Here is a 14,960-nt window from a genome sequence, read left to right on the forward strand (position 1 = left end):
GGAGCCAGGAAGTAATTCAGTTGTTTCAAGGTGCAGAGGCAGCAACAGGGCATGCACAAAGGGTGCAGAGGAGTAATGCAGGGAGGAGAAAAATAAAAGCAAAAAGAGCTCAGAAGGGAGGGGTGGGGGAAGCACAGACAAGCTGAGGAGGAGGATGGAGCAACAAGGAACTCACTGAGGGGAGCAGGTAGCTGAAGGGAGAAGTGTCACGCTAGAGACAGCAAAAAAACACATGCAGTCCCATGAAGTACTACAAGATACAAAAAAGTAGTTCCCTCAAAGCAAGCAGTGGAAGGACACAAGGCATGAACACAGAACAGTAATCGGTGAGGATAAACAAACAATAGGGAGGAAAGTCATTGAATAAGAAGTAGGAAAATTAGAGTGCTATATAAGAAAGACATCCAATTAAGAGCAAGCGACTGACTCACTGACTTAAAGCCCATTATATACACATATTGTAACGTATTAGAGACAAAAGGGCTTTGACAAAACCTAAAATGGCCATTTATTTCAGGAACTCTTGACTTGATGAAAGCAGGTTTACGCAATATAATTTTGACCTTTAACAGTGGAAACAGCAGAAAAGGAGGAAAGCAGCATTTTAATTCAACTAAGAGGGCATAACAACCATCACAGTCATTCACAATGGCAGGGCTCGCATTGACAAAATACTCTTATTAATGTAAACAATTAATCCTAATGCCACAGGATATAAGCTGAGAACTGGGTTAGCATCAGTGTCTGACAATGCAAGGCAATAATGTATAGCTGGAGCGCCTTAAGGTATCAGATGGTCTGGATGGATTCAGTCTTCAGTGATGGTGCTGTAAGAACTCCCCAGCACAGTTTGACCAGCACTTAATTTGTGAAATAAATCTCTTCACCACAAGGAGCATTGGTTTTTGCAGATGACAAACAGCATCAACAAACACCTTGTTTTATCACTGCCTAGGCTCAAACTGACCAGTTTAGAACTTTCTAAACAAGAGGAAGACGACTGGAAGGTGGAGCCTTTTTAACAGAATGTCGGTGTAATACTAGCAAGGAATTACGTACAATATATATGTCAACTATATGGGCATCTTATTACAGTATTTACACCCAATTCGCAGTTTCTGCACGCATAATGGGGAATAACACGTGGTGACGGCCTTTACAACGGTGTTTACTGCACAACATCCCTCATCCAACATTTCGGTGGCCACGTACATTTCTCCAAATGTTACCAGGACAGAAAAGGGCTGGCAAAAACGGGAATGCAAGCAATCTTAAAATGAAATCCATGATACCTAATTTTGTGCAAATACTGTGTTGAATTTGAAACGTAACACACACTTAGAATGAAGCATTACATTTACAATATAGCTCAGAAGATTGAGTGGCTTAGGCAGAGATCTGTCTCACTTCTTTATTCATTCTGAGGTCAATTAAATGTGCTTTAGCATAGATATGTGCAAGTAAAATGCTCAGAAGTAATATTGTTTGGGTGTGTCCTGTTTGAATAGTCAACTCAATGTAGTACAATTTAATGAGCCAAAAAGTCTACGCAGGTACTCACTCTTTAATTTAGTTCGCACTTTGTTCGCCGTTTTCTTGATATCAGACATAAGCTCCTCCAGCTCCCCTTTGGTTTCTGCAAGACATAGAGTAGCATCAGAAAATCAGAAGTTGGCAGACATCTCTAAGTGTCTCAAACTGCCCAATACCTACTTAATCTCCCCTTTCATTTGATCTTCAGAAGCGTGGCACGCCCAGATGATCAATGCAGTGTACTTTCTACCCACATCTTGCATGACTATGCTTCCTTTAGTCCATCCACACACCCATGTCATAAGGCGAACCTCTTCTAATCTTTATTATCATAGCATAAAACAGCAGCAGCTCACAACTTCATTAAAACAAGGTCATTTCTGACAGACCCCCTTCCTGTAGTTCAACAATGATTGATTATTCGTCCCCTTCGAGGCCAAACTAAATAATTAATTTAAAAAAAATTGTTTTATACAATTTAAACATAACACATAGCAACCGTGCAACAAAAGCATTGCAGTAGACTGTATGCATCTTCTTATCAAGAACCTCAAGGTCATAAAATCTAAGGGGAGAGGTGGGCCCTGCAAAGTTGGATATCCTCACATTCCTTTCGGGCTCACCCACTCTCTCGTCATTCATTCTCCCATAAAATAAATATCCAGATATTAGGTGTAAGGCATAAGGTATAAGTCACCATATAGGGTATGGAACCATGGAGACTCCTGACCACACAGTCGGAGCGGACAGGACCAGGCCCAGGACCGATGCTTCGTGTCACCCCTCATGTACCAAGTGACTGGACAGAGAGTCTGGGTCGTCGTCCATAACTCCTGACATGCCCGAATCTAACTCCTGATCACCTTGCGTTGCCCTCCCCCCCAGCCTATCTAACATATTGCCCCAGTCCTCCAGGTCTCTCCTGGCATTTTCATCCCTACGCACTTTTCACAGTCGGCATTCCAGTGGCGCAACACACTCCAGGAAATCAGCCCTCCACCTATCCAATCACATGCTTTTTGGACTAGCCCAGTGTATAGCTTTGCGCCTCCGTGCTAGCACTAAACCCAGTTGCGTGAATCTGTATCTCATTTTTTTTTCACACCAGGGAATGGGCAGTAGTCCCAGGATGCAATGCTGAACTGAAGAGTCCACTAAGAGCCCTCTCAACCTATGCACCTCCAATCTCACTGCATTCCAGAATTGTCGGACCCTCAGGCAGTCTCAGGCCACATGCATAAAGTCTGCTGGAGTCCTACCACATCTAGCACAGCTTGCTCTGTGGGGTCTGATGTGCCCTTTGCATAAAATAAAATTGCACAAGCTTAAAACGGGTACCTGTGCGAGAGTCCTGTTCCACTCCCCATCTGTAAGGGGGGACTCAAGTGTTTCATCACAAGCGGCACGCCTACATGTGAGATTCGTCCGTCTATCACTCTTCAAGACTATATTAAAGCAGGATATTATCCCCCTATATGAACCAAGGTCTAGGATCAACCGGAGGACCCAGGATTGTTCTGGCTCGTCCGGATATGTATTCCATATTCACCACACAGTGTTGGATATGCTCCGGTATTGTGAGAATTGTCTCTGCTAGCTCACCCCAGCCTCTATCTCTTCTGGTGACATGAAGGCACCATTAATATACAGATCCCCCGGAAACCTCCTTCTATGGATGTGCTAAAAGGGGTGCAACCACCAGAATGGAAGGTGTTTAGCATAAAGCGCCTTCCCCAAGACCCGTCTAATCGTTCTCTCACAAGCCTGGGTCACTTGTTTAACTATCATCGGTGCCTCCTAAGGGCAACTATTCCCCACATCAAAAGCTGGGGGAGTTCCATCTCCCAGGGGAGCCGGCCAGCAAGTCCTTCTCCCGGTTTGGTCACTCATCACACCACATTGCTGCTTACTGCAATAAACCCGCAAGGTATTACAGGTTCAGGTCCGGAAGCCCAAGGCTGCCATGTTCCAAGTCCAGTTTTAGGATATCAAGACTGACTATACACCTCTTTCCTGCCCAGACCAATTTCACTATCAGCTCATCTATAGTTTTGAACACTGCTACCGGCAATATGCAGAATGAGTTTTGCATTGTGTAGTGTAGGACCATCTTGCCCAAAACCACCCTACCCTTCCCATGGCAGACAGTGGCAATGTAGTCCAAAAGCAGACTTAGTTTTGCAACCTCTCTAGTACCCTGCAAATATTTAGTTCATACTGTAGTTGCTGATCGTGTGGTATCTGCAAGCCTAAGTACTGAAAGCTCCGGGCCTCCCACAGCAATCCCATTTGTGGTAGTTCCTCCATGCCGCTAGAGGGTATTAAATTGTTTTGTGGTGATCATCTAGGAGTCCCAATACTCTACTAAAGTCTGCCATCAGTTGCAGTAGGCGGGGAACTGAATACTCCGGTTCCGTTGCATATATCAGCAAATTGTCGGCATACATTAATATAATGGGAGTCCAGTCCTCTACTTGTACACCCCATTCCGTAATTTGTTCTCTGAGGTTCAGCGGCAATGGCTCCATAGCCAGGGCAAAAAGGAGAGGGACCGTGGGCAACCCTGCTGTGTGCCCCTTCCTATGCTAAATGCTTCTGAGATCTTCGATCCCACTCGCCCTGTGGGGTACCTATACAGAAGTTGCACCCAGGCTATGAACTCCTCACCAAGTCCCATTCACCGAAGCATTTCCCATAGATAAGTCCAGGAGAGAGTGTTGAACTCCTTCTCAATATCTAAGGCAATCAGCACTGCCTTAATGTCTGGGTTGGGTGCCTCACATGTGACAGGCGTCGGAAGTTCATATGTGTACCGCATCCAGGAATAAAGGCACATTAGTACTCGGTAACCAAGGCCCTCATGTTGACTTTGGTGGACTTTTTGCCAGACCGCTGAAGCCAAACCCACCAGCAGACCAAACCCACCAGCAGTGTTGGCGGTCTGCAGACCGCCATATCACGAGTGCTGGTAGCCGTCGGCCTTGTTACTGGTGGAAAGTCGCCAGCAGTCATGCTCGCAGTCCACGGTGCAGAGGCAGGTGCATCCCCAGCACCGCCAAGCCTGCAGGACTCTGTTGGCCATATTACGAGCCATAATATGGCTTGGCGGAGTCCTGCTGGTGTGGTGGTGCTGGCGGTGCAAGACTGCCAGGACCCATCCCCTCCCGGACGACCTCCTCAACGGAGAAGGTAAGTGGGCGTCCGAAAGAGGGGAGAGGCTACCTGTGTGTGTGGTTGCATGTGCGCAGAGTGGGGAGTGTGCAATGTATGAGTATGTGGAGGGGTAGGGGCGTGAATGATTACGGATGAGTGGGGTGTCTGTAGGTGAGTGTGTGGGTGTGAGTATGAGGAGGGGGTACAGTGAGTGCGTGAATGCAGAGGGGAGCACTGTGAGAGCATGAATGCATAGGGGGAGGAGTTGGTGAATGCGTGTGTGTATGTATTTGAATGTGAATGTTAGTGTATGTGCGCGTGAATGGGGGTATGTCTGCGAGTGAGTGAGGGTGTCTGTGTGGATGAACGTGAGTGAGTGGGGGTGTCTGAGTGCATGTATGCGTTTGCTGAATAGGTGTGTATGTGAATGCATTCGTGCGGGAAACAGTGTGGGGGTGTGTGTGAGTGTATGGACGAGTGGGGGGGGGGTGTGCATGTTTGGAGACGTGTGTATGTGTGTGCTGGCGTCAGGAATGAAAATTCCTGTCACCGGGTGTGTGACCGCCAGGGTTTTTGTGGCGGGGTGACCGCCACAGAAAGCCTGGCGGTTTGCAGCCTCGTAATCCGGACGGCAGGCGGAGACCTGTCGCCAGGTTAGAGGTGCTCACCACCAGCCGTGGTTGTGCGACCACATCGGCAGGCCAGGCGGAGTTGTGGAGGCTTGGCGATCTGCCAATCCTCACAACTCGTAATGTGTCGGTCCTTACCGCCGGCTCTGCGGCGGAAGGATTGCCACAGCAAGGCTGGTGGTCTTATGACCGCCAGCCTCGTAATGAGGACCCAAGTGTGTAATTATCCTGTGTAACCGAATCGCCAGAAAATTTGCAAACAGTTTTTCGTCCACATTAAGCATGGACAATGGCCTGTACGATATTGGATTAGTAGGATCTTTCTCCAGTTTTGGGAGCATTATTATATTGGTTTCCCTCATATGGAGGGGGAGTGAGCCCGCTTCCTTTGCTTCTAGTATCGTCTTGAGGACAGCAGGTAGCAGACTAGCCAATACATCTGGTAATATTCCACCGGAAGACTGTCAGGTCCCGGGCATTTAACTTTAGCTAGTCCCTGAGTGCCTCCACCTGTTCTTTCAACATGGGTGCAGCACCCAGGGTGTCCGCCTCTGCCACCCTCAGCTGGGGTAAGGCCCATTGGGCTAAGAACCTCATCACCTCTGTCGCATCCTCACTCTCTGAGGTTGTATACACGCGAGCCAAATGGTCGCACAATAATTATGCTATAGCCACCTGGCCCATTACTATGGTACCATCAGGTCCATGCAGGGCCAGTATAAGTAGTGGTGGGCGTTTCCTCTGAAGCAACCACGCTAACATTCGCCACAATCTATCTCCTTCCCTATGTACAGGCTGCCTATAGTCCTTCTGGATATGGTATTCTAATCTTTCCAAGAGGTTGACTACCTTCCTATGTAACTCCACTGAGGATTTGTCTCCCCCTCATTACCAGTAGCTGGTAGCTGCAGCGCTGCGAGCTGCCCCTCTGCCACACCTAGCTCCTCCTCAAGTTTCTTTCTGATACCATACATCTTGCTGAGGCTAACTTTGCGGATGACCATCTTTGGTGCCCCCCACTCCACTCCTCTCGTTTGGGTAGTGTTCCAGTTTGTACTAAAAAAGCCAAGGAGAGCCTCAATTATATCTGCACAGTATTCTGGGCCACTCAGTGCTTCAGACCGTAACCTCCACAATGGGATGTGGGGACTATGTCCACTCACACTGCACTCGAACAGCAAGGGGTGTGGTCCAGGACTCCGTCATCAGTAAGTAGAAAGCGATCTAGCCGACTGTGTGCCCCATAAGTTGGGGGAATAGCAAGAGTACTCCATAATCGTAGGGTGCATTTCCCTCCACACATTAATCAGTTGCAGCCTATTCATAGTTTTGTCCAGCTGTCATATGAGGTTTCGTGCCAAAACGCTGTAGGTGTCTATCCATCTAAAATATAATTGAAATCCCCCTTCCATATGGTAGGCAATCCCGTGTAAGGTAGTAACTTGCTTTCTAGCGCCTGGAAAAACTCCCCATCATCAATGTTAGAGGCATATAGGTTCACTATACATGATTCCAGTCCATTCAACACTCCATGTAACAGAACATGGGGGTCATTACAACCTCGGCGGTCTGCATGGCAGACCGCCGAGGTTGCGGGCACCAGAATACCGCCATTGCTGGCGGTAAGGCTGGCTCCCTATTTTGACTTTTCCGCTGGCCCAGCGGACGGTAACAGAGTTACCGTCCGCTGGCCCAGTGGAAAAGTCACATCAACATTGCCGCCGGCTCGTAATTGACCTGGCGACAATGCTGATGTGCAGCGGGTGCAGTAGCACCCGTCGCGCATTTCACTGCCCGAAATTCGGGCAGTGAAATGCGCGACGGGGCTCTGCCTGTGGGCCCCTACACTGCCCATGCCAAGTGCATGGGCAGTGCAGGGGCCCCCAGGGCCCCCTGAGTCCCCTTACCGCCAGCCTCTTCCTGGCGGCGCTGCCCTGGCGGATTATCACCGCCGGGGATGAAATGGCGGTATACCGCCGGTGCGACCCAAATACGCCGGGAGGCACCGCCAGCCTGTTGGCGGTGCTCCCGTCGTTTGGCCCTGGCGGTCATAATGACCCCCTATATCTTCCGGCCATTTCTGCCACATGCCCGGAAACTGGAAACGTGTTCCAGGGGCAACCAAAATAGACACTCCCGAACACAGGATGAATAAGTGGAAGAATACAATTGCCCCGCCATTTTTAATGAAGCTTCTGAGCTTCAGCCTCCAGCAGATGTGATTTCTGGAGAAACAATATGTTAGTGCATGTTCTTCTGGCAGAAGTTAGTCCTAGGAGGGAGTCTATATAAGATCCTGCCAAAAGAAACTTCTGTCATTAATAATTTCAGTAATTCACAGACAAGAGATCTTAATATAAAGGTCTGAAGAGGAAACTGAGTCAAGTAGTTGGTAATTCACTTAATGTATTTCCCCTTATACATTTTTTAAAATGACACAAGCCCTGAGACAATTTCAGCTCATAAATAGTCCTGAGATGGATCTCATAGCTTATTGTCAATACCAGGCTGCCTGGAAATTATTTATGAATAAAAAATGTAAGTTTCAATTCCATTAAGGACTATGCGGAAAGGACTCACCTGCAAGGAAGGGAGGCAGTTCAACCCACGCCAAGCACACCCACTGACTCCTATAGGTCCAGTGACCAAGGAAAGGCCCTTTTGTAATGGTCCCTCGCACCCTTGTATAACCAGGAAAAGAGAGGGGTGAAAACAAGGGAAGAGGACAGTTTAGGTAGAAGAGCAAATAGGTAGCCTGTAAGGAAGGAACAGAAGCTTGGGCGGAATACAGGCCTTCAGCAAACTTCCCAGTCCTCACGCTCAAGGGCTCCTCCGGAACCCTCCCCAGCCAATACCCACACATACCAGTGACTCTTCCATCATCACTGCATTCCCCGATTGTCTACAGAACTCTCAGACCTTGTGTATTCTGCAGTCCCAACTCCTTTGGGTACTCCCTGCGAGCCTGACAGTGGTCTGCCAGTTCTGACCCCAACATACACAGTTATGCACATCTCACAGGTGCGCTCCGCGAGGGGGGGGGGCACAAGATGGTGCAGTATTGTCCTGTCATAGCACCACACATTTCCTCTGTGTCATCAGGTTGCTGGGTGGGGCCATCCTGGCCACCCGAGGCTGCGCCTGCTGCCGCTGCACAAGTGACACATTCGACCAGGGCCCTGGCCTCGTCCCGCTTTTGCCTCTGCGATTCCAAATCAAAGGAGCCGTTTGGTCGTACTACCACACTTTCGCCAAGGGTGACCTCTTCCGCCTCCTACACTAATCATGAGGTGTAACTCCTGGAGCAGTACGATACTGACCAGGGCGCTGCACTGAAATGCGGTCGGTACCCCTGATCTCCAGCCAGTCCCAAATTTCCTCCAGTGTCGTAAAGAAGTGTGAGGGGCCATCATGGATCACTTTTAAATTAGCGGGGTACATTAGCATGCATAGGAGATCCATGATTTAGAGTTTTTGGTTTACGCCGCTAAAGGATTGCCTTTGCAAATGGACAGCGCTGGTGTAGTCACGAAACACATGAATGGTGCAATTCTCAAATTTCCGGTCTCCATGTTTCTGGACCATTTGTAGGATCTCATCACAGGCTCTATAATGGAGCAGCTTTGCTATAATAGTGCCGGGTGGTGCTCCCAGTGGCGGCGGGGCTGATGACCTGTGGGCTCACTCAACTGCAAAAAATTTAGAGAGGGTCGCCATCAGTAGTGCTGTTGTAAGCTATCCTTCAAGGAAGACTTCCTGCCCACCTCTCTCCGCTCCCTCAGGAAAACCCACAAACCTAAGATTGCACCTGTGGGTCGGACCTTCTGCATTGTCAATGCGAGCTTCCATTTCCTTCAAGCACAATTCAAGCATCATCACTATGGCCCCCAGGCCATCTCCATGTAGTACTTTCACCCGGCCCTCTGTTTCAGCATATCTCTCAGCAACTTTACGGAGGTCCAGCTCTGAGGAGATTCACATCCAATGCTATGGCTTTGATTTTTGCTTGCACTGCCTGCTGCCGGCTCCAAAGCAGACTGTGGGGCCCCACCATCCCCAGCCTGCCATCCTCCACTTGTACCCTGCACAGTAAAGTGGTCCATTTCCGTTTGTTAAGGGCCCCTGGACGTCCTATCGTTGCCCATGCTGTGACACCTCAGTATGAGAAAGAGATCAGCTCTCCTCAGTCACAGGTTTTGCTCCACGGGCTACAGTGCCCCTCTTCCCCCATGTAGTTTAGTGCCTGACCTGCCTTGAAGAGCTCAGCAACTTAGTTAATGGCCTGTTTGCTGATCTGGGCAAGAGGATACCAACCTGCCCTACAAGTCAATCGAAATGTGACATTTATTGCTATTTTTCAATGCTGATCTCTCTACTACAGTGTGCACAGCAGAGTGCCCCTTTACCCTTCTGCACGCCTCTCTGGGTGGCAGAACAAGTACCACTGGGCCCGTGCCACCCTCACAACACCACAGAGGGATCTTGCCATGTTGTTTCCACTGCCAATTATCACAAATATTATAAGGGGCCCAATGGAATCCTGCGGTCTCCACAGCACGCGTCAAGTCCTATTGCATTAATCCTTGTAGTGCAACTTCTCCTGGCACTGCCATGCAGGGCTCATGCTGAGGGCCACACCTCTAACCAAGGGTTACCACAACGGGAGGCAACCTCGGATCACCCCCTCCACTGCCTCTCCCCACAACACTCTGCCCCGGCCACTGCAGTCCATGTGAGGGCGGGGAAATCTCACCGGGTTGTCGCTCCCGCACCCTTCGATACCCGACCGACCGGTCATGTGGGCCACCACTCAGATTTCTTGTTGATTTGTTCTGTTATTTTGTATATGTAGACATTAATGGTCTCACCCAGTACCTTCCTTGCGAGGCCCTTCTTCAGGCTCAGCTGCTGGCCACCATCCTCAGGTATCCAGTCATCTCCACGCCATTATGAGGAGGCCCATCAGCTCGCGTCGTCCCCCTCAAGACGGCCGCCAGCCTGCCTGCGGTAGGCCTACTGTGTCTCAGGCGACTAGAGTGAGGCAGCCACAGTCTCTCTGACACTCTGCCTCCCATCCTGCCCGCTCGCCGCAATCATCAACTTTTTCTCTGCTGCAAGGGGAGCCAATGGAGGTCCAGGGGTGCCGGGACAATGAAGGTTCATGAAATTGGGCCCGAAGCGCAGTACTATATCCGCATCGTCTCTCACCCCCAGGTGGCTGCCAGTCTTCGAGCGGGGAGAACAAGGCAGCCACCGCCACACTAACACTCGGTCCGTTCGCTGCAATCGCCAACTATTATTCTGCGGTGGTCCAGGGGCGTCAGGATGATGAAGGATTGTGAAATTGGGGCCGGAGCATGCTACTAGTGCTGCCGCTCGGCCATCTTGCTGGCCACGCCCCCCACTAAATAATTAATTAATGACTTATTTAAGATTTTCACAAGTTAACTTTACAGTATCAATACTAGAGAATTTAAAGTTATTTATAAAAAGCCAGTAGTCACGCAGAGAAACCCAGTTGAAAGCTAGTGACAGAGGACCTCTGGCAGAAGTTAGTCCTAGGAGGGAGTCTTTATTAGATCCTGCCAAAATAACTTCTGTCATGAATAATTTTAGTAATTCACAGACAAGAGATATGACTGCTAAAGTCTGAAAAGGAAAATGAGGGGGTCATTCTGACCGCCAGGGCCACGAATGACGGAAGCACCGCCAACAGGCTGGCGGTGCTTCAATCCCCATTCTGACCATGGCGGTAAAGCCGCGGTCGGATTGCCGGGGCCGGCGGTCATCCGCCGTTTTTGCCCCGGCTGGGAGAATCCGCCAGGGCAGCGCTGCAAGCAGCACTGCCCTGGGGATTCTGACCCCCGTACCGCCAGCCTGTTTCTGGTGGTTTTCACCGCCAGGAAGAGGCTGGCGGTAATGGGTGTCCTGGGGCCCCTGGGGGCCCCTGCACTGGCATGGGCAGTGCAGGGGCCCCCTAACAGGGCCCCGGCCTGCTTTTCACTGTCTGCATGGCAGACAGTGAAAAGCGCGATGGGTGCAACTGCACCCGTCGCACCGCCGCAACACCGCTGGCTCCATTCGGAGCCGGCTCCTGTGTTGCGGCCTCATTCCCGCTGGGCCGGCGGGCGCTAACTTGGTTAGTGCCCGCCGGCCCAGCGGGAATGTCAGAATGGGGACCGCAGAATTTTGCCCGCATGGCGGCCAATGGCAGTTTCTACCTGGCGGGCGGCGGTAGCCGCCCGCCAGAGTTGGAATCACCCCCTGAATCTAGTAGTTGGTAATTCACTTAATGTATTTCTCCTTATACATTTTTTAAAAGGACACAAGCCCTGAGAACATTTCAGCTCATAAATGGTCTTGAGACTGATATGTCAATACCAGGCTGCCTGGGGATTATTTGTGAATGGAAAATGTAAGTTTCAATTCTAATAAGGAGTTGGCAGTGTGGACTGTTATTGTTCCTGCGCTTTATTTAATAACAGTCATTTCATAACTTAAAAACAATTAACAACCATTCCCATGAACCCCTGGTAATGAGACAAAAATGATAACATCCAGTACAATAACAGTCCCAGACCATCCAATCAGATATCAGCAGTCCTGGATATAGTCCTCTGTTTGTATACCAGCAGCCTCTTTCATCGTGTGGGGCATGCTGTTGTTCCATCATCACGCTTCCTGTATACCCTTCTCTGTTCCCAGGAAAAAGAGAGAAGCTTGCAAGAAGCCTCAAGTAGGGCAATAACCTTCAGGTAACAACAAATGCCATGACAAATAAGATCATCATTTCAATGCAACAGGTCCATAAAGGAGATCAAACTGAGCATAGACAAAAACTCCATACTTATTAGTCCCGGGAGGGTCAGACGGATCAGAATCCAAAGGGTGGGATAATCCTGGCCTCCGAGTCCTTAATATAATTTAAACTTTCTGTTATTATAGCTAGGATATTTTTCATCCTATGTCAGGACTGGAGGCAAGGATTATGCTAGTTTAAAGCCTGGTCATTACCAAATGAGTCACATCCAACACCGTCGTAAAATAGAAACTTCTAAAAGTAAAGTCCGAAGACCAATCTGCCGCACTTTTGATATCTTCCAGCCAGGCACCTAGACTGAACGCCTTCAAAGCCATTGCCCCATGAGCGGAATGCACTCCAAAGAGCCTCAGATCAATGCCAGCCTCTTGGATCACCCACCTCACCCAATGGGCTATGGTAAGGGAGGAGCCAACCCTGTGCAGCTTCTGAAGGGCAATAAGGAGCTGACGTTCTTCAGGTTGACGATTCTCTGCAGACACCTACTTATATGCCTTGAGGCAATTCATTACGCACAACTTGGGAGAGTCTGGGAATGTCAGGTAGGCAATATTCCTAGTGTTACATTTAAGGGGTCATTCTGACTCCCGCCGGCGGCGGTAACCGCACGCCCGGCGGGAGCCGCCGAATGACCGCACTGCGGTCAAATGACCGCAGCGGCCATTCTGGCTTTCCCGCTGGGCTGGCGGGCGACCGCCAGAAGGCCGCCCGCCGGCCCAGCGGGAAAGCGCCTTCAACGAGGAAGCCGGCTCTGAATGGAGCCGGCGGAGTTGAAGGCGTGCGACGGGTGCAGTGGCATCCGTCGCGATTTTCAGTTGTGGGGTCCTGTTAGGGGGCCCCTGCAGTGCCCATGCCATTGGCCCCACGACACCCGTTACAGCCATCCTGTTCCTGGCGGTAAAAAAACGCCAGGAACAGGATGGCGGTAAGGGGGTCGGAATCCCCATGGCGGCGCTGCAAGCAGCGCCGGCGTGGAGGATTCCTAGGGGCAGCGGGAAACCGGTGGGAAACCGGCGGGACACCGCCGGTTTCCCGTTTCTGACCGTGGCTGTACCGCCGCGGTCAAAATGCCCATGGAAGCACCGCCAGCCTGTTGGCGGTGCTTCCGCGGTCGTTGGCCCTGGCGGTCGGTGACCGCCAGGGTCAGAATGACCCCCTTAGTCTTCGGACTGACTGTGAAAGACACTCTGGAAGAACGAAAAGTCCTACTGGTGACATCCAAGGCCTGTACATCTGGGATCCGTCAACAGTATACCAGACACAGCAACATAGCCAGCTCATCAGAAAGCTCTTTCCTAGACAAAAATCTGTTAGGCTACCAGGACAAAAACAGGTTAAGTACCTGATTGAAATCCCAGAGCACAGAATATCCTAACAAACCTTATCCTGCTTTCCGCCCAGACCATGGAACGGTGTACTGGAGCATATCAGATTGAATACAGACTTCTCTGCTTTCAGAAGGAGCCTGAAAACCAACCTCATAAGTTTTTACTTTTTTAGTTATCTTTTCTTCATATCTGCTATTTCCATATATATATCTTTTTCTCTGAACTGTGGCTACAGTTAACATAGCTTTTCTTTAAAGTGATGTGCTGCCCAAGTGACAACGGCTGTAGCACATGAATTCTATAAATAAATAAGCATACCGGGCCAACATTAAAAATCTTAGGTTCACTACTCGTACAATATCTGATGCAAAGGGTGGGGCCAATGTGATGGCAGCATAGGACACTCCGAGAGCTCCGCCATTGCCAGAGGAAAAGCTCTATTCCTGATCTCCATGCTGACATTGGAAGGAAAACGAGGTGTGCATGAGACACACCAACCACTGTGGACCACCGGATGAGAAAGGATGGAGCCAGATTGTAGGCCATTGCCACCCATCTGAGAAAACCATGCAACGCCTACAAAATGACAACACGCTGCTAATATCCGAATGCACTAAGAGAATGTGAGCATCAGCAACCATGAGAGCCTCTCAGTAGGCACATCAGCAGGATCCTAGAGTGAGAGAGTGCATGAGGTGCTGGGCTCGGAGAGGGATGTGTATTGGACAACGTGATGGTGAGGACACACCTAAGAGATGGAGAGCAGGCAACTTGGCCTGGACACTGCTACTAGTAAGATAAGGGGGCCAACAGAGAGAGTGAACCTGTAGTCCACAAGTGACTTCCTCTACCACAAAACTGTATTAAACATTTGGGAATAAAGAGGCTGCATAGTTGCCGCAGAGTAAACATGCTCAGGCAGTAGGTGGTACCACTCAGACCCAGGAAGGAGGCCTATTTCAACTAACAGCAAGCTGAGATGCATTGGGGAAAGCGGGGCTAAGAGATGCCTTGTAATTGAATACCAAGATCATCCAGGGCTGTAACAGGGATAGTCAACTTGTGGCTTTTCCCAGCACTAGACACAAGGGGTCCAAAGGTGATTGTGCACAACAAATACAGGCCATCGGGAGAAGTTGCATGGTTTGGGCCACAGGAAGGGGGCCACATAGAGAACACCAGCAGATCATAGCAAGAAGCATCCAGGATCATGCTATGGTGGCTGAATTTGAGAGACATGCATCAAAGACACCCATGATGGGACTCAAGGGCCTCAATCACACTTAGGGGGTGATTCTAACTTTGGCGGGCGGCGGAGGCCACCCGCCAAAGTGCCGCCGGCAGAATACCGCTACGCGGTCAGAAGACTGCCGCGGTAATTCTGAGTTTCCAGCTGGGCTGGCGGGCAACCGCCAAAAGGCCGCCCGCCAGCCCAGCAAGAAACCCCTTCCCACGAGGATGCCGGCTCCGAATGGAGCCGGCGGAGTGGGAAGGGTG

The 14,960-nt window shown here is 50.0% G+C and overlaps 1 protein-coding gene across 1 annotated transcript in view; it reads right to left on the reverse strand.

The window, feature by feature from the left end:
* The window catches only part of STX1A (syntaxin 1A), a 702,444-nt gene that overhangs the window by 396,970 nt on the left and 290,514 nt on the right, over positions 1–14,960 (reverse strand). The window contains exon 4 of the mRNA XM_069226788.1: positions 1,562–1,636. Coding sequence (XP_069082889.1) covers positions 1,562–1,636 — 75 coding nt within the window. The remainder of the gene's footprint in view (positions 1–1,561; positions 1,637–14,960) is intronic.

This window comes from Pleurodeles waltl, chromosome 3_2 (assembly GCF_031143425.1).
Source record: "Pleurodeles waltl isolate 20211129_DDA chromosome 3_2, aPleWal1.hap1.20221129, whole genome shotgun sequence".
In the NCBI taxonomy this organism is placed as follows: Eukaryota; Metazoa; Chordata; class Amphibia; order Caudata; family Salamandridae; genus Pleurodeles; species Pleurodeles waltl.